Source organism: Anopheles arabiensis, chromosome 2 (genome assembly GCF_016920715.1).
Source record: "Anopheles arabiensis isolate DONGOLA chromosome 2, AaraD3, whole genome shotgun sequence".
Taxonomy (NCBI): domain Eukaryota; kingdom Metazoa; phylum Arthropoda; class Insecta; order Diptera; family Culicidae; genus Anopheles; species Anopheles arabiensis.
In genome coordinates this window covers 30,749,265-30,768,105 of record NC_053517.1, presented here as the reverse complement: position 1 = coordinate 30,768,105, position 18,841 = coordinate 30,749,265, and the positions used below count along the sequence as shown (strand labels likewise).

The following is an 18,841-nucleotide window of genomic DNA, read 5'->3' as shown; positions in this document are numbered from 1 at the left end:
ATTGCACTCTTTTCATTGATGCGATAAGTTCTGTGAGTTGCTGCCAAAGCCGTAACGGCATGATTTGAAACATGTCCGTGTCACACGTCGCGCCCATCCATCTTGACCAGCAACCTGTCAAACGCCGAGAAGGAAGGAGCCAAGAAAAAGAAACACTCTGCGCAATCAATCGATCGGGGAGGCAGGAAAAATCGAGTTTTTCACCTCGTCCAGAAAGGAAAAGCTCTGGTTCGCTCGTGTCCTCTGCGTGTGTGTATCCGCGACTCCGATTGCATTCGCGCAATGATGTAGTGCATTGCGTACGCTTTACACGGTCCCAAAATCGAAGTCGAATTCCTTCGGTGCGATAAAAAAAAGAAGCCCCCTTGTTGTATATCGAGAGCCGTCACTACGCACACACAGCAGAAGTTGGAACGGGCAAAGGCGAAAACCTACCAAATAGTGCTGTGGTGCTGAACCGTTCGGCAGACGAAAAGTCAAGGGCCAGTGCGTGCGTGCGTGCGTGCTTGCGTTACTGAGTGTGTCCGGCGGAGGAGGTACTCCGCACAGGTGGTGAAAAAGAAACAAATCCGTGAAAGTTTGCGAAGGGTGCTTGGATTTGTCGACCGAAGACGGCGGCGACCCGTTCAACGACAGGAAGAGGAATTGTGTGTGCGTGTGTGTGCACTTGTAAGAAAGGCACAGACGGTACAGAACAAAGTGTTGTGCGGGGTGTGAAAGCGTTTGCGCTGTTCTACAGCGTTTTGTGCGTGCAAACTAAACAGTTGAACAGCGGCAGCCCATCAACAGCACCAGCATGGAGTCACTGATTCCGATCGTGAACAAGCTGCAGGATGCGTTCACGCAGATGGGGGTGCATATGCAGCTTGACCTGCCACAGATCGCGGTGGTCGGCGGCCAGTCGGCAGGAAAATCGTCCGTGCTGGAAAATTTCGTCGGAAGGTCAGTTGAGTATATGCAGTAGCAGTAGTGGCGATAAGATATGAAGCAGAGAGCACGAAAAGCGTGTGAAGGGGGAGGGAAAAGTCGATGCTTTTTGTCGATTCATTCATTACTCATTCTAAAACACCACCTCCCTTCCATCCAGCCCGAGCTGTCAACGATTGATCGTAGCGAAAGGGTTTTCCCAGGGTTTTTTTTGTTGTTTTTTGCATAACATGTCTTCCTCTTTGCGGGGGAGGCGATTGTGTATCCCTTGTTGTGTTTAATCCTTCGGCCCATGTAATGTGAGAAGGATGGTGGTTCCTTCATCCCATGCTCAAACAAGAGAAGAGCGCGCGCACACACACATACACGCGCGCAAGACTGTGAAACTGACGGAAGTGTCATTGGGGCGAGTTTGAAGGCACCTCATCAAACATGATTCACCTATTCCGCCGCGCGAATGTGGGGTGTGGGATGGATTTTCAGTCGGTACAATTCGCATACGTTCGTAGAAAAGGGGGAGGGCATTTTTTTAAAAACGGGGGAGCTGAAATTGGGGAGTCTCCTCGTACGTTTTCGTTGCCGTTTTGGTGTGCTGTGTGTGAGTATGCATTGTACTGTGTGCTACGGAACAAACGGGCTGACCGTACACGGTTTATGTGCGACTAGGATAGCGCAAGCGAGAGAGAGATGAGAGACAGAGAGGGCGCGTACGAAAGAGAACAAAATGAGCAGGAGAGCGAACTGCGTGCGATAAGACGAGCGAGAACAAGATAGCGGGGAACCTTCTTCGCGAAAGAGCGCGCGCGGTCCAACCCTCCCACCCTCAATATGAGCGGGTCTAGCGGCGGGGCTCTTCTTGGGGTGTCACCCCGTGTGTCGTGTGTGTGTGTGTGTGTGTGGAAGCTATCAGAGGAGTCGAAAAATAATCGATAATAGAGTGGACTTTTATCGAGACACACCGTCCGCGCGTCCTACGCTCTGTGCTCCGCTACATTTCGAACGAGCACCGTGCACACCTCCATTGCCTACACACGTCCAAAGGGGGCCAAATAATGATTTTTCTAACCTCCCCCCCCCAAAAAAACAACCATAATTGAAGAACCAGCAGTTTATGGAGGCGGCGGCAGCGGCGGTGGCACCCTTATCTAAAGCTACGGGTCGTTTCGGAGGTTTTACTTTTTCATTGCTTCTCCCTCTCCCTCTCCCCCCGCCATCGTCATACTCTGAGAACAGTGAGCATTGGCGTGCTCTAAAGTCATCGGTTTGCTCACAATCGTGCAATGTGCACTGGGATGACCTACCAACACCATCCAGCACAGATGCAAACGCGCACACAGAGCACTGCTGGTGGAGCGAAACATCTGAGCAAATACTCGTCGGCACATGGAGAGAAAACTCCCACAGGCGTCGCATGACGGTCGGTGAGCTGTGACGTATGTGCGCAGGCAGCATGTGGGGGGAAGGACCATGGTGTTGGAAGTGAAAATATTTACACTTTTCTGCCCTTAATCTAAACCCCCGATCGTATGTTCCTGCCTAAGATGAATGCTATCTTGTACCAGCAAATTACAAAACAGTATTTAATGCAATCAGTGTGGTGCCCTTGTCCCCCCTCAGGTTGTAAGCGTAGAATCTAACCGCGTGTCCTTCTGCTCTCTCATATTCTCGCTCAAATTATTTTGTTGTCTACTCACAAACGAACCCCCCCCCCCCCCCTCCTCTATCGGAGCACCACGGGAGCAGAGCAACGCACACTTGTGCACCATCACGTCTACGTGTATATCTACAAACACTTCCGCTTTCGTCCTTACTTGCGCGTTAGTAGTGGAGCTTGCAGAAGGAAGAAAAAATTACATAATATCCACGATAACGGGTGAAGACGACGGGAAGGTGGTTTTGCAACTGCAGCGCGTTCTTTTCCCCATTCGTTTGCGAGTGTTGCGCTGCTGCTGGCGTATGTCCTTCGAAACATCAGGTGGAGTGAAAGAACGGTGGACAGGAAATGACACATTCTCGACTAAAACGAGTAGAAGAAGCTCATTTAACCATGACTAACGTTTAGCATCACTTCGCATCATGACGTGATGCTGATGGGGAACTGCGGGCAATCGACGACACGGGATATGGGGATACACAGCTTTTCCTCCCTCGATTACGGGCAGGAAACAGAGGCACATTCATTACGAGACGACTTGCAAGAAAGATAAAAACACTTTTCGATACGAGATAGGCACACACACAATGAGCATTGCTGTTCGACCAACAGCAGGGACCGGGCACAATTGCAAGCTGCTGCTGTTCTATAGAGCGTGTACAGTTAAATGGTGTGTTGCGTTGGACACTATCCAGCAGTAAAGCTGCATGTCATTAGTACTAAAACTTACTGCACGTTATCATTCGTATCGGATTTGTTATTGATTTGGTGCTTTTATTGTTCCATTACAGAGATTTTCTCCCCGAGGATCCGGCATCGTAACGCGACGACCATTGATTTTACAGCTAATCAATGGAACTGTGGGTAAGTTGGATTGAGTCAACGAAACAAAAAGGCAACAAAGAAATACCATGAGTTTAATATATCATCCTATGTTGTACCACAGAATTTGGAGAGTTCCTTCATCAGAAGGGTAAGAAGTTCTCCAACTTTGAGGAGATTCGGCAGGAGATCGAAGCGGAAACCGATCGCATTACCGGTAGCAACAAGGGTATCTCAAACATACCGATTAATCTTCGCGTGTACTCGCCGCATGGTAAGGTGACGTGTGAAGTTCATCCATAGTGACGGTTTAGTAAAAAAATGTTGCTTTTGCGTGTTCCATTTCAGTACTCAACTTGACGCTTATCGATTTGCCCGGTTTGACGAAGGTACCGATCGGCGATCAGCCAGCCGACATTGAGAACCAGATCAAGGGCATGATCTTTCAGTTCATCCGCAAGGAAACGTGTCTGATTTTGGCCGTCACGCCCGCCAACACCGATTTGGCCAACAGTGATGCGCTCAAGCTGGCCAAAGAGGTCGACCCGCAGGGCGTCCGGACGATCGGTGTCATCACCAAGCTCGATCTGATGGACGAGGGAACGGATGCGCGCGATATTCTCGAGAACAAGCTGCTGCCGTTGCGCCGTGGCTACATCGGCGTGGTGAACCGGTCGCAGAAGGATATCGAGGGCAGAAAGGACATCCATGCGGCCCTGGCCGCGGAGCGCAAGTTCTTCCTGAGCCATCCGAGCTATCGGCACATTGCCGATCGGCTCGGCACGCCGTATCTGCAGAAGGTGCTCAATCAGCAGCTGACCAACCATATCCGTGATACGCTGCCGGCGCTGCGCGATCGGCTACAGAAGCAGATGCTAACGCTGGAGAAGGACGTGGATCAGTACAAACATTTCCGCCCGGACGATCCAAGCATCAAGACGAAGGCTATGCTGCAGTAAGTTCAATGCGCGCGCAAGATCGAGGGCGGGGCGAAGCGAACGCGTGTTGGTTTTAAATGGGCGATTCATCTGCTTTATCTTCCAACAGAATGATCCAGCAACTGCAGTCGGATTTCGAGCGCACAATTGAAGGTTCCGGTTCGGCGCTAGTCAACACGAACGAACTTTCTGGCGGTGCCAAGATCAATAGAATATTCCACGAGCGATTGCGTTTCGAGATCGTCAAGATGTCGTGCGACGAGAAGGAGCTGCGGCGTGAAATTTCGTTCGCCATTCGCAATATTCACGGTATTCGTGTCGGTCTGTTCACCCCGGACATGGCGTTCGAGGCGATCGTAAAGAAACAAATCTCCCAGCTCAAGGAACCGATCCTGAAGTGTGTCGATCTGACCGTCTTGGAGCTGTCTAATGTTGTGAGAATTTGCACAGACAAGGTATGGTAGGCGCGGTGTGTTGGTTGCTTTCGTTAGTGCGGAATGAAGTATGTAATTTAAAAAAATCTCGCCTTGCCTTTTGTTTCCTTGCCAGATGGCTCGTTATCCGCGTTTGCGCGATGAGACGGAGCGTATCATTACTACGCACATTCGCCAGTGCGAACAAAAGGCCAAAGAGCAGATGATGCTGCTGATCGACTACGAGCTGGCCTACATGAACACCAACCATGAGGATTTCATCGGTTTCGCAAAGTGAGTGTCCGGGTGGGGGCGGTAGTGCTTTGGGTATGTCATTGAATGATTGTCGTAAATATTTGATTATTCCCGCAGTGCTCAAAGCAAAACCGAAAATGCGGTCAAGACGGGCACTCGCAACCTTGGCTCGCAAGTGATCCGCAAGGGACACATGTGCATTCAAAACCTCGGCATCATGAAGGGTGGCTCGAGACCGTACTGGTTCGTGCTAACGTCCGAGAGCATCTCGTGGTTCAAGGATGAGGACGAGAAGGAGAAGAAATTTATGCTGCCCCTGGACGGGCTGAAGCTCCGTGACATTGAGCAAGGATTCATGTCCCGGCGACACACGTTCGGTCTGTTCAATCCAGACGGACGTAACGTTTACAAGGTAATATGCTGTAGAGCACCCATGAGAGTTGGTTCGGGAAGCATCAACGTTGAAGGTTTGAATGCTAAATATTGTTCTTTCTTTCCACAGGATTACAAGCAATTGGAGCTGTCTTGCGAAAGCACTGATGATGTGGATTCATGGAAAGCATCCTTCCTGCGTGCGGGTGTGTACCCTGAAAAGGATACTCCCGCCAACGGAGATGAGGTGAGTTTGTTGTTGCATTACATCCTGATACCAGTGGCAGAACAGTAACTCTTCTAACATGAACATTGTCGACACAATGATACTGTAAAAAACACGTGATTCTGAGAAGAGTGTAATTGGGTGATGATTTTTCAACATCAACTGCAAATTCGTGACTGATTTCATTCTATCTTTTTCTCACTTTTGCACCATTCGCGATCATCGAAGACGGAAGCGGAGGTTGGTTTAATAATTGTTTTATTAAATAATTTGTTGACAGAGGTTGTTCCCCACATCCTGCTTCCAGATAGGTTTCTACTCCACTTCCTTTACAGCACAATATAGATGTTTCCGTTGTCATGTCTGTCCCTAGTAGCACTTTAATCAACACACATTCTCTTTGCTATCGGTCCAACACATCGGTCACCGCTTAAAATTTGGTCAGTGGGTTAACAAATTTAGCCAGTCCACAAAGGACGATTTGTAAAATGGGGCCGAGCATTCCATTGGCTTACTCTCCCGCGGGTCGTTTGCTTTAGAAGAAAGTTATTGCCTTACATATCCGTCAACCGTTTAACGAGTTGTTTGATCGTTCGTCCTGTTAAATTGTTTAACTCATTTCAGAAATTGCTATCGCATCAGCAATCTCTAGTAGATGATGTTAGTAAGACAGATACTGAAGTACGCAGTAATGTATTTATGAGATGTGTTTTCCTTTGGTTTTGGATTGTCCTCATTTTAAAATCTACTTCAAATAGCTCAATATCAATTTCATCTAACACTACAACGATGATCCTACCAGCTATAACATTAGTAGGACTACATAGAATATGTTTTCTTTACATGTATTGGACTAATTTCAATTATGTTTTTCGTAACAAAACAGCTGCTGAGTACAGCACACTAATATTGTATAGCGAAAATGCGTTGTTTCATATATCGTTTTTATAACTTGGTTAACTTATGGTTGAAATGTTTGATATTAAAAGTACAATGTTTGATCATCAAATCAAATTGGCACTATTCTATGTGTTTATCATCCTCTGTATCCCTTGTTCTCTCTTACTCTGAAATACACATCTGTAACATATACTGATCAGTTTCGGGGGAAAATGTTGTAGTGCGGTTGTTGCACTGTAACACTGTTTCCTTCAATGTGTTGCCAGACGGTTTGGGTGGTTTGGCTTAGTGTGTGCTGTGGTATTTTTGCTTCACATGTTTTGTTACTAATGAAATGTAAGCAAACCTGCAATTAAAGATGGTGCTTTGGTTTGGATTTCACAAGCTAATATAATTATATTGCCGTGTATTAGATATAGACGTTTAACATGATAATGCGTCCCAATTCCCACAGGAGAGTGGAGGCGAAAGTGGTCCAACTGGACAGTCCCTTGATCCGCAGCTGGAGCGCCAGGTAGAGACGATACGCAATCTTGTCGAATCGTACATGCGCATCGTCACCAAAACTACCCGTGACATGGTTCCGAAAGCTATTATGATGCTCATCATTAACAATACCAAGGATTTCATCAACGGCGAGCTGTTGGCGCATTTGTACGCTACCGGCGATCAGGTATGATTGGGATTGTGTCTAATGTGCCAGTTGGAACATTAGAAGAATGAAAAAAAACGACGGTATTTATTTATTCTTCCAAACCCAAAGGCCTCGATGATGGAGGAAAGCGCGGACGAAGCACAAAAACGTGAAGAAATGTTGCGAATGTATCACGCGTGCAAGGAAGCGCTGCGTATTATTGGTGAGTAGTAGCATGGCCATGTTCGGGGTTGCTGTCAGTGTGTTTAATCTGCCATCTGGTGCTTGTTGTCATTCCCCAATTTTAGGTGACGTATCGATGGCTACCTTCTCTACGCCCGTACCACCACCGGTGAAAAATGATTGGTTGTCGAGCGGTCTCGACAACCCGCGGCTGTCTCCCCGAGCCCGGGCGGTCCGCGTAAAGCTGCACCACAGCAGCAGGTAAGCGTGCCATACCTTGCCCCGCTGTTTCGTGCTGTCTGATCGGGCGCGGACGTTCAAGCGATTGTTGACTCGATGTTGTTACTCTCTGCTTTTCCAGGGTTCGCTCAGCTCTATGGGAGCTCCGGCTGGCCGGGGACCACCACCAGCACCTGCTAGTGCTAGGCCGGCTCCGGCAATACCGAACCGACCTGGAGGTGGTGCCGCACCACCCCTGCCCGGTGGCCGTCCAGGTGGCCAGGCACTACCGGCACCATTGATTCCATCGTAAGTATTACCGTTTCCATGCTCGTTTATCTTTCTTTTGGTTTTTGCTTGTTTTTTTATCTTCTATTTAAACATTTAAAACAAAGGGTGCTCTACTAAATTATCTATTTCAATAGCGATCTTATTTATTAATTTATGATATCATTATGGTTCTGTTGTAACTTTGTTTAACTTTGTACCCTTTCGCGAGGGATTGCCATTGCACTGTGCGATTCTATAGGTACACAGTTGTTCAGTGTTTCCGTTACGCTTTGAATCATTCTTCGCTTTGGTTTTACATTGTTTACGCTTAACCGCATCTGATTTACCGTAGGCTTTCTGTCAGTTCTGTTGCTTTTCTTTTGAGTAACAGTTTTGAAATTTACCGCAAGTAATGTTCGTATTTGTTGTCTGTCTTTTTTAATTAACACCCTCCAAACCTAACTTTTACAGGCGGCGTTAAAAACTAACTAAACATAGCGAGCAAAGTAAACACACGAAACGTACACGTGAAAAGAAATCTCCTTATCGTATGAAACATGCAATTTATGTAGAGATATATACATATTATACATATACAAATCATACGCATATGTGCAAATGGATCGTTAACTTGTAGAGAAAAGTATGCAGAATGCGATTGGCGAGTTAGTTTCAACAAAACAAAACAAAATTTAGCAGGAATAAAAAAAACACAAAGTTTAAACAGGAATGCAGTCAATCTAACAGACAGGAAGGACGGTATCATCTACCGAACCAACACTAAACTCACACGGAAGAGTTAACTATCTCGTGTTTGATGATGACGGGTTGATCCAGTAAAACAGTATCTAAAAACAACAACAAACAAATTGTTATATTAAAAATTGTTCCACGCAAACAAACATTATGTATGGGTGGAAGAGTGAACCAAAGCAAGTATAATTTAATTTTGAGATATATTGTAAAAATGGCATCACATTTTTTTTGTGCGAATTTCAACCGTGAAATTATTAAAACAACAATTCTGTTACTCATACGAACGGCAATCTCCCATTGCTTGCATTGCCCATTGCTGCGATTAGTTATGTCTTTCTCTCTAAAACAGTGATGCATTTTGAGGCATGTTATTGTTTAGTCGTTGTGTTATACAGCTTATTTGAGCGTTTGAAGGATACGTTTCATTGCGTGTGAGATTTAACCCTAGCTGGGCCTCATTGCCTTCCCTTCAAACGATAGAGTAATGTGTAAAGCCCGTTAGTTAGTTAGTTTTCATCGCCAGTTGTATGTGTTAGGATGCGAGTGGTGTAAATCACGAATCACAATCGCAAAGCAAGTAGGAGAGTAGTAGAGAAACGATGCACTTTCCATGTTGTTGTAATACGTTTATGAAAACTAAATCCAAATGTCGAATCCCTACTTATATACTTACAAACACGGAGAAACAATCATGCAAACCCTTGAAACGATCGTTAATTAGAGTATTGTACGTTAATGCTTCATTTTCCCATCTTCCCCATCACTTTGTGTTTGGCGACGAACACCACGCGCACGGTGTGACGTTCACTCTCCCTTTGCTATGCGCGCGCGCACATTATCATCACACACCCACCCACCCACACACCGATCCAGGCGTCCGGGTGGTGGTGGTTCCGTTGCTGGCATGGCACAGATGCTTCCGGCCAGCACCAGGCAACAGATCAACCAGCAGGTCGGACAGGCCGTCACCAATGCCGCCATGAACGAACTGTCGAATGTGTTCGCCTCGAAGTTCAAGTAAAGTATTCCGCTTCCAGTTTGTGCATTTTCATCCCAAATTTACACTTGCTCTGTAATGTGTGTTGATGTCACCCGGGAGGGCGTTGTTTGTGGTGAAGGGAAGGCGAGAGAAGAAGAAAAAAACACACAGGACAAATCAAATAATCACACCTAAAACCATGACTTGGGCGCGACTAAATGCATACACCTCCTTCACTGCTACATGCCATGTGTGTTTCGTGCGTACTCCCTCCTATATAGCGCATCCTTTAATGCTGCAAATGTATTGCCGTTAAACTCCTGCGACTGTGCATGTCCCCATTACTATCGGTTTTTCCCACCGGCGTGTTGTTACTTACGTTGTTATGGCGGGGGCTTATTGTTAGGGTAAAAAAGGGGGTAAAAACCGGGCTGCAAACACTACACCGCTTGTCTGAAGCGATAGTCCAATAGAGTCTGGTTTATAAATAGTGCAACAAGCAGCTGGTTAATGCGTATCAGGATGCGCATCAGAAGCAAAAGGAAACATTCCACATAGTGTAGTATCACGTATGGTAAAGAACTTAAAATGGAGGAATAAAACACACTAACTACCAGTAGAGTATCAGTACAGGCGCAACCCACGCGGAAACATTCATTGTGCACTGCTAACCCCGATGGAAGAACGATTTTCATCCAAATTGCGTAAACCACGCTGCACCTGCACCGACATGAGGATAGCTGCAAAACATGTTGATGTGTTGATTGTGTGTTTGAACGCTTTAGTGTCTTTGTGTGTCTAGTTTTAAAATGCAAAAACAAAAACAACTGCACCCATCCAGTATGGTGCGCAACCCCGAAAAACAGAAGAGAACGAGAAAAGGAAAGTGAAAATACATCAGCACTGTTGCGAATACAAATACCAGAGAAGTCTGCAGCATAGGCAAGGACTAAACACTATCCCTAAATAATCTAAACAAATCCACTCAAAATGTTTCATGCATTCTAAAGAAGAAAAAAAAACACAGAAACAAGAACATGATAACCAACTATAGATGCACCAGCAAATAAAAACAATACGGCGAACCATAATTTCTTCTAATGTTGCGAATGAAGTACTAATGATATTAATGGGCGGCAAGTTTCACAGCGCACTTATCCTCCCAGTACGGAAATGCTCTGCGGAGTTGTAGTGGAATTCTATCATACAAAATTCATTCCTCTATCGGATGCCCTCTAAAACCCGCAGCTTCGGGCTCTTTAATTATACCAATTCACACACAAACACAACACGCACACTCATACACATGATCCATACGAATCAGAACGATGCATTGTTGGGTGCAACGACAAAGTGTGCACTTCCAGTTGCATCAGAGGTGGTATTCACAGCACACACACACACAGGACAGATAGAAAATACAGAACAGGCGAGCGAGAGAAAACGGTACCAGTAAGAAAAAGACACAACAAAAATATTACAAGAAATGAATATAAATATATACATATGCATATATAAATATAGTTCAAAGATAACGTTGTTCACTGTTTGCGTGCGCGGATAATATTTAAAGAAAACGCTTAAAATTGTAGAAGTTTATAGAAACGAAGCTGTGAGCCGAGAACGATAGCAATGTAGTCGAAACCTAAGCAAAACGAAACACACACACACACACCGTACAAGGGGGAGGAGAAGACCGGCCGCTAGTAACGATGGAGCAGGCAGGCAAGCAGAAACAACCAACAAATGTAAAAGAAGCGTTGTATATTCCGTATAGTTTAGTGTACGGCAGGCAGTTCCCGCAACAGTTTTGTTTTAAGTATTTTATTTCGTTAAACTCATACCACCCATACAAATTGTGCTTTGTATATGCATCCTACTTTGGGTTTTCTGTATGATTATAGTTTGAGCTTTCTTGGTGTACATTGTTACTTCCTAGTTGTGTAACATTGTAACATTGCACTTGTTTTTTTCTTCATCTTTTGAATCACAATGGAGTTACGATACGAATTGGTACGAATGTCTCTATTCTCTGCTGCTGCGTCTAGCTCAGCTTGAGTTCTTTCGTGCAATTGTTGGTTGCGCAGGCTCTTGTTACATACAATCTTTTCATGCGATTGATTTTAATCAATGGCACAACAATAAGCAACATTATTATGGTGAAATCGAGAAACGTAGGGTTACAACGTATATAGGTCAATTAGTATTGTATCTGTTGTTATTACGAAGCCTGTTTAAATCATGAAAGGATGTGAGCATTTTCTCTTTACAATCATTAGCCGTAGCGACTGCAATTAGTTCCCTCAATCAGGACCAGGACGCCATGGACTCAATTTCATTTGCTTTAGTTTATTTATCAACAAAAGCCCAGAAAAAGATAATGTAATTAATCCCTCTTTCAGGTTGCAGAATTGATTAAAAAAAACCTTATTCCTGCTGCCCTTCCTTGCATTGTTGTGGAATGGGCTGAATGTTGACATTTTATATGATACATTTTAAATCATCATTTTAATATCCTGTTTTTGATTGAATGCTTTTTGCTGCGCCTAATTTTAATGTTGTGTTCAATAAGTCGGATATGGTGTTTTTTTTAAAGTTTCACCCGAAACTGTGTTTTCCTTCCAAACCCGAAAACCAATTTATTTTATGAATAAAAATGGTAAAATGTAGTGTTCTTGTAGTAATCAGAAAACAAACTGTACTACCGTTATGTTTAGGCTGGATATTCTTTCCCCTCTCTCACTCTAAATAATACTAAAGCTTCTAAATCTAGTAAAGCAAACCATTAAAGGTCTTGAAATCACTTTCCTGAAGCTGGTTAATTATGTTAAAGGTAAACCCGATGCAGAATCTCTATTCTGTCGTGCATGTTATATCAGTTTGAATCCGCCATCTTCAATGAATAATAGGGCGCGTATGCAATACCAAACACAAAACTACGCGTACCAATAGCAAAAGGCAAATTGAAGAAAAGAAGAGTTAAACATACAAAACATACAATTTCATCAACATGCGCTTTGAAGAGAATGCAGAAGTAGAAGAAGAAAAGAAGAAGATGAATAAGAAGAAGAAGCAGAAGAAAAGAAGAAGAAGAAGAAGAAAAGGAAAAGGATTCGATACTTACTGATGTAAATCGAAAATGAAAGCAAATGAAACACACTCATAAACACTGACACACCCTCACACGTGAGTAAACAATGCAAGCAAAACATCAACATGTACCAACAGTACAGAAAAGAAAGGCACACAAAAGAAAAGAAAAATGCATTCTCCAACATATATAAAACAAACACACGTAATAAGCAACGAGCAAACAATGTATAAGGATGTGCGATAGACGTACCACCATGATGCAAGACAGGTGAAACAGATGAGAGAAGGAGAAAGGAACGAAACCAACAAAGCGAGATCAACTGAAACAAACAAAACCAGAATAAGAACTATACATATTATATCTATTCTATGACAGAGAAAAATAAAGTATAACATAATTAATTGGAATTGAAGCTGGGTGCGGGATAATAATGGGATAATGGATGAAACGTTTGTGCTGTGAAACTCATTATTCGCATGTCTGTCCGTTCGTTCGTCTGTCTGTCTGTCTCAACTGTCTGTCTAACTGCTTCTACCGCCCTGTATGGGAGGCCGGCTGCCTCCGTGAGGCGGTAATCGGAATGGCGATGAACTAGCTCTGCTTTGCTCTCGGGTCGCCTGGTTGCGTGGCATGGTGGTTTGCTGTCTCTTCTATTCTAACGTTCAACTAATGCTCCACACTCTGGGGCGCTCGGGGATTCATTTGCTAACAATGTATGTTTCCATCTACTAGTTTGTGAGAATATGGGATTGGTTTGGATTGGGTAATTAATCTTTGTTTGTCCTTACTCGCATTACGTACTGCGTCACTTTTAACGCCTTTCTATTCTGTTTAACTACTATTGTATGCATTTCCTTCATAATCGCAATTACCCACACGTCGCACTTGTATTTAGAAAACAACCATTTTTGTGTAATTCTTTCAACTCCTAAACTGACCCGTGTTCTGTTAAATTATTGTAGTCGACCTGCCCAGAATGCGCCACCGCGCCTACCGGATCGACCGTACAATGCCATGGGCCGGCCATGAACGTGACCATATATACATATATGCTTGAATGAGGATGTAAAAAGGTGCAAAAAAAACAGGAGTGTGATGAAGAGCATGATGGATTGTAAAACCAGAGCCGAGCAGTCGCCGTTATTGTGTTGTTGGTAGTAGCGAAAACTGTGTGTAGTGAGGTAATGTAAGAAGCGCCCGCTCCCGCTTGGTCCATGGACCAGAAACACAACTAACACGTGAACTATTTGTTAAGTGTATAGTTCCTTGCTTTTCCTTCTTCTACACTGCCCCCCCCACCCCACACACACACACACACACACACACACACACACACACACACACACACACACACACACACACACACACACACACACACACACACACACACACACTCAAACATACCTAACACGGGAGTGGGTGCGCATAGTTGGTCTCACATTGAGCCACATCATCTTCGATCTTTGCGACCGATCATCAGCTTCTTTCTTTTCCTATCAAGCTTTGGAAGCGATCGTGTCGCACCGATGCTTTCTTGCCTCTTTTTCAACCTTTTGCTCAGTACGGGATGATAAGTACGTGCAGCCGAAAGGGTATCGAAACCATTCCGTTTTGGGTCAAACAAACAACCTGCAAAATGTGGGCCAAAATATCGAGATAGACGAGTGAGGGAGTATAGTGTGGCGATTTATACAGGTTTAGTAGACGATTGTTCAGGTTTAGGCTGCTACAGGGTATAATTATGCTGCTGCTGCTTGTTTTTAGTTAGTTAGTTAGAAAGGAATGTTAACTTATGAGACCTTTGTGTACCACATGGACTGGATATCACCTGGTGGTAGGTAGCAGCGATTATAGGCTACGAGTGTCACCGGTGCAGGCTGTACAGAAGTTTAAGGAGCATCAACTGTAGAACGGAAATAGCGTACGCTTAGAACAATTCAAACACAGGGTATGCACGATACGATATTAGAATAGTGAGAATACATTACAAAGCATAGCCACATTTCGTACTGGTACTGGTTGGTAGTTGGGCGGCTAGTTCCGCGTCTTGGCTGTCCCTATTCCAGTACTCACTAGCCCTCGCGACTCCCTTTCGAGCGATCGAACGGTGAAACAACACTAAGACCGACGAAGTATTAACGTGTTAGGGACATTTGCTTAGACTGTGTAGAAAGGACGATAAGAGCTAGCTGCTGCCTCCTCCCATCTAGCCTGGAACGATTTGCGAAATTAGCAGAATGGACTTAAGCTTAATCTAACAATTATTCTTCATCGAGCGCAATGGGCATTTCGGATGATCATCCCCGAGTCCAGTCCGTCACACACATACACATACACACACATCAAAGCTCAACACTATTCTAACGTGCTAAAGTATTATTTTGTACATTTCTTGTCATATAATATTTTGTAAATAAATCACCCTGGATGGTGGAAAAAGCGAACGGTAGAAGAGTTTGCAATGCTCCTTTCCAGAACGGCGATGGCTGGAGGGCCACGTCATGCATTCCTATTTTTCCAACGGACCAGAGATACCTCATCTATCGTGTTTAGTGGCTTCGGTGCCATTCTTCTTCACACAAAGTACATATAGAAGTTTGCAGCACAGCAAAGAAGCTGTAATAAATAAGCCATGGCCGGACGTATGTGGTATACTTTTTTTCAACGGTTTATTTGTTGTTGTTTTATCCGAACACAATATTGTTTTCACATTCGTTTCTATTCGTTCCTGTTTACCAATGGTCTTGTTGTTGCCTAAGTTTAATGTCTTATGTGCCCTGACCCCACGCCTGCCACTGTCCTGCGTTAATCTAAATGTATCCGTTCTAACCGTATCCCCGGAAGCTTCCACAACTTCCAAGTGTTGAGCGAGGGAGGCGAAAACAGGCTCAAAACTGTGCGCAGCGTGCGCTTTGCTTCTCTTCGATTCGAAGATTGAACAAAAAAAGGAGAAAAATAAATACCCATTTTCACGCTGCATTCATCTGGTGCACAATCCTTGTAGCAGGCGCGTGGTGTGGTGGTGGTGACACGGGCTGCCGCAGTGGGGCGACAACCGGCAAAAGGCATGATGGCGATGATGAGCAAAGCGAGAGATCCGCCGCTCAAAACCGCGCTTATTTCAGACGATGTGGTTACAGTTCCGTCTTGACGTACTTGTGCTTCAGCTCCTCGATGCGCTTGATGAAATCAGTCTTTTCCAGGCACCCGTCGCATTCCTCATCCCAATCGGAGAGAATCTTCTTCAGATCGCGCACCTTCAGCTTCTTCAGATCGACGGCATTCACATCGATTTGTTTGTCTGCAATCGAAACGGGAGCGAGAAATAGTGAGTGGAGCCAATTGGTGACGAAAGTGGGATTGATTCCCACCATTACCCGTTGCTCTTACCGTATCGCAAATCACAGATTTGAGCGTCCTTCTTCTTGAGCTTCGCAGATCTTTTCGGCCGGCATGGACCAGCTGATCGGTTTGGACAGCTCACCCAAGATACCGGTGGCAGAATCTTCGACACCGCCAAGGTAGTAGCACTGCGTGGATGCGTGGCGCAAGCGAAGAGAAGAGATGGGAGTATAATTACACGCTCCGGGCGGGACCATTCCACGGGGCAACTACTTACGAAACGCTGTTCCTTGTTTTGGACTTCTTACAGAACGCCCGGAACTCGTCCTCTATCCGTTTGGTGTCCTTCTTTGTCTCATCCGACAGTGTTTCCATAAATGTGTTTACCGTCTTCACGCAGACTGGAATGGGGTCGACGTGGGAGGCGGGAGGGTGAGACAATTGCAAAACGTTCGTATTAGAGAAATCGTTCTATTTTACGACACACGATTGGTGGAGGATGGCAATTCTTACCTTCACAATCACCTTCCCGCAGGGCGGTACTGTGTGGGAGCAGGAACAGGATCAGACAAACCGTGCCCAGCAGCACTAATCGGCCGCTTAGAAACTTGCGTTCGGCCATTCTAGCTAGAATATCTCGGGAGGATGAATATTCCGTTGCTTAATTACAATGCTAGCCTCTTGGTTCCGCCCGGGGCAGATCTGTGTGCGTTCGTAACAGTGTTACGGACTCTTTGTAAAATGGGAACCTCTATTGTGGCCTGTTGCTGCCTGTACGGTAGCAGTAGAGAAAAAGCGATCCGTGGCCAAAGCTGATTCGGTATCGTCACCCAGAACTCTGGTCTCTTCCCGGCTACAAATATAACGGAACGCCAAAGACGACGTGTACCTGTCGAATTGGCAGACAGCTCCCAAGTAGCATTTTTGTGCGGAGGGTCATACAAAAGTCAGATAAGAGAGTTTGTTGGACAGTGAGTTGTGTTTAGAAATTAAAGAAAACGCATTAGAACTGACGCAAATTAATACACATTAGAAGTAGAAACTTAAAAATATAAACTACTATTAATAACAGATCGGTAATTTATACATTGCTTTAGTTTATCATTTTTTTGGAAGAGCCTTTTTGATGTCTGGAGACTGTTCGTAGTGGTGGGTTCTTATTGAATTTCAATTGGATGGAACGATTCCGTTCCTATCCGAATTGTTCAAACGTTCCGTTGCATACTTTGATGGGAGAGAAAAAAGGGTACTAAGTGCGTTTTCGAGGTGAACGGTCATCATTTTGTTGTTTTCCTTAAATTGTAAAATAAGCGTTTAAATGGTTAAAATGCTCATCAACGTTGAACAGGTATGTTTACTTAATAAAAATGACGATTAAGCCACAAAATATAAACTCTGTAATATTGCTTACCACAATATGTTATAGCCTATAGGCAAAGTAGCTAATATACTGTTTTCCGGGCCAGTTTCATGTGTGAACGGCATTATTCAACAATCGCGCGAGTTTTTCAACAGCCCAGCTGTCATAAATAATGAGAGCCGCTGAAAAACATCTTGAAAGTTTTTAATAATGCTGTTCACATTGAAAACTGAGCCGGAAAACAATGTAATACAAAATGTTGCAAGCCCTATAACCACACAAAAGACAAAAGAAATTGAAAACCCCGCCTCAGGTACAAGTTGGATAAAGAAAAGCTTTTAGTACATCTGATTGCTGCAGTAATAGGTGTTACACTTTATTTTAAAGTACATTTCCGTCACATTATTGGGGAAAAACGATTTCGTAGAAGGTGCATTACACTCAGATGAGCTTCATATCTGATTCCGTGCGTGAGAAGTGTTTGGTCATATTGGCCGTTCCAAACACTCGATGATGTTCCCTCAGTCGAACGGCATTGATCTGCAAACAGAAGAGAGCATTGACGGAGTTCAATATTCTTTTTTGATGCAATGAAGTGCCCTCTGTTACCTCAATGAATCCCGTCGACGAGTAGGGTGAAAAGTTACCATGCACCTCCATCGATGCCAGCTCTTGGTTGTACAAGGAGTGCATAGACTCTCGCGATGTGACCATAACTGTGGCGTAATACAGGCACAAATGCAGATGAGATACAACAATCGTTAGCCTTCCCCTTGCCGCTTCTTACCGTGTCCCTTGAACATTTCCACCACCACCTTGCCGGACACGTGCTTCTGCGACTCGAGGATGCACTTGCGCACGTACTCAGCCTCGGGCGCGTACCAGTAGCCGTTGTACACGTAGTCTGCCATCCGATCGGCAAGATACTTTTTACCCGCAGCACCTCCCGATCGAGGCAGTAAATTTCCAGATCCCGGTGCGCACAGTGCAGCACGGTTACGCCGGGCGTCTCGTAGACGCCGCGCGACTTCAACCCAATGTACCGGTTCTCCACGATATCGATCCGTCCCACGCCGTGCTCGCCGCCGGCCTTGTTCAGAAACGCCAGTATGTCCACCGGTCTTTCCATCGTTCGCCCACTGACCAGCTCGGTGACGCGCACCGGCAGCCCGGCCTTGAACACGATCTCGGCCACGGTCGGTGTGTCTGGGGCGCGGGTTGGCGATTGCGTTAGCTGGTACAGCTCTTCCGGTGCCGCCACCGACGGGTCCTCCAGGATGCCCGACTCGTAGCTGATGTGCATAATGTTCGCATCCATCGACCAGGGTGCTTTCGTGGTGGCACTCACCGGGATATTCGAGCGCTTCGCGTACTCCAGCAGATCCGAGCGGCCCTGGAATCGCTGGCAGAACGTTTCCATGCGCCACGGGGCGATGACGCGGATCGTTGGGCTGAGCGCGTAGCAGCTCAGCTCGAAGCGAATCTGATCGTTGCCCT

At 45.2% G+C, this 18,841-nt stretch overlaps 2 protein-coding genes and 1 pseudogene across 2 annotated transcripts in view; 1 reads left to right on the top strand and 2 right to left on the bottom strand.

Moving 5' to 3' along the window:
- Positions 1-115: 115 nt before the first annotated feature.
- Positions 116-15,086, top strand: LOC120908368 (dynamin). The gene is given in 15 exon segments (XM_040319287.1): positions 116-951; positions 3,375-3,445; positions 3,528-3,677; positions 3,752-4,358; positions 4,451-4,796; positions 4,891-5,048; positions 5,127-5,421; positions 5,512-5,628; positions 6,962-7,180; positions 7,271-7,364; positions 7,450-7,539; positions 7,542-7,585; positions 7,686-7,852; positions 9,443-9,586; positions 13,605-15,086. Coding segments are annotated over 15 exon segments (2,724 nt in total). The 5' UTR covers positions 116-796; the 3' UTR covers positions 13,672-15,086.
- A 491-nt stretch (positions 15,087-15,577) lies between these two features.
- On the bottom strand, positions 15,578-16,884 carry LOC120893749 (annotated as a pseudogene).
- An 862-nt stretch (positions 16,885-17,746) lies between these two features.
- The window catches only part of LOC120897874 (argininosuccinate synthase-like), a 1,269-nt gene continuing 174 nt past the window's right edge, over positions 17,747-18,841 (bottom strand). The window contains 4 exon segments of the mRNA XM_040303013.1: positions 17,747-17,884; positions 17,954-18,060; positions 18,132-18,278; positions 18,281-18,839. Of these exon segments, the coding sequence (XP_040158947.1) occupies positions 17,786-17,884; positions 17,954-18,060; positions 18,132-18,278; positions 18,281-18,839 (912 nt within the window). The 3' untranslated portion in view covers positions 17,747-17,785.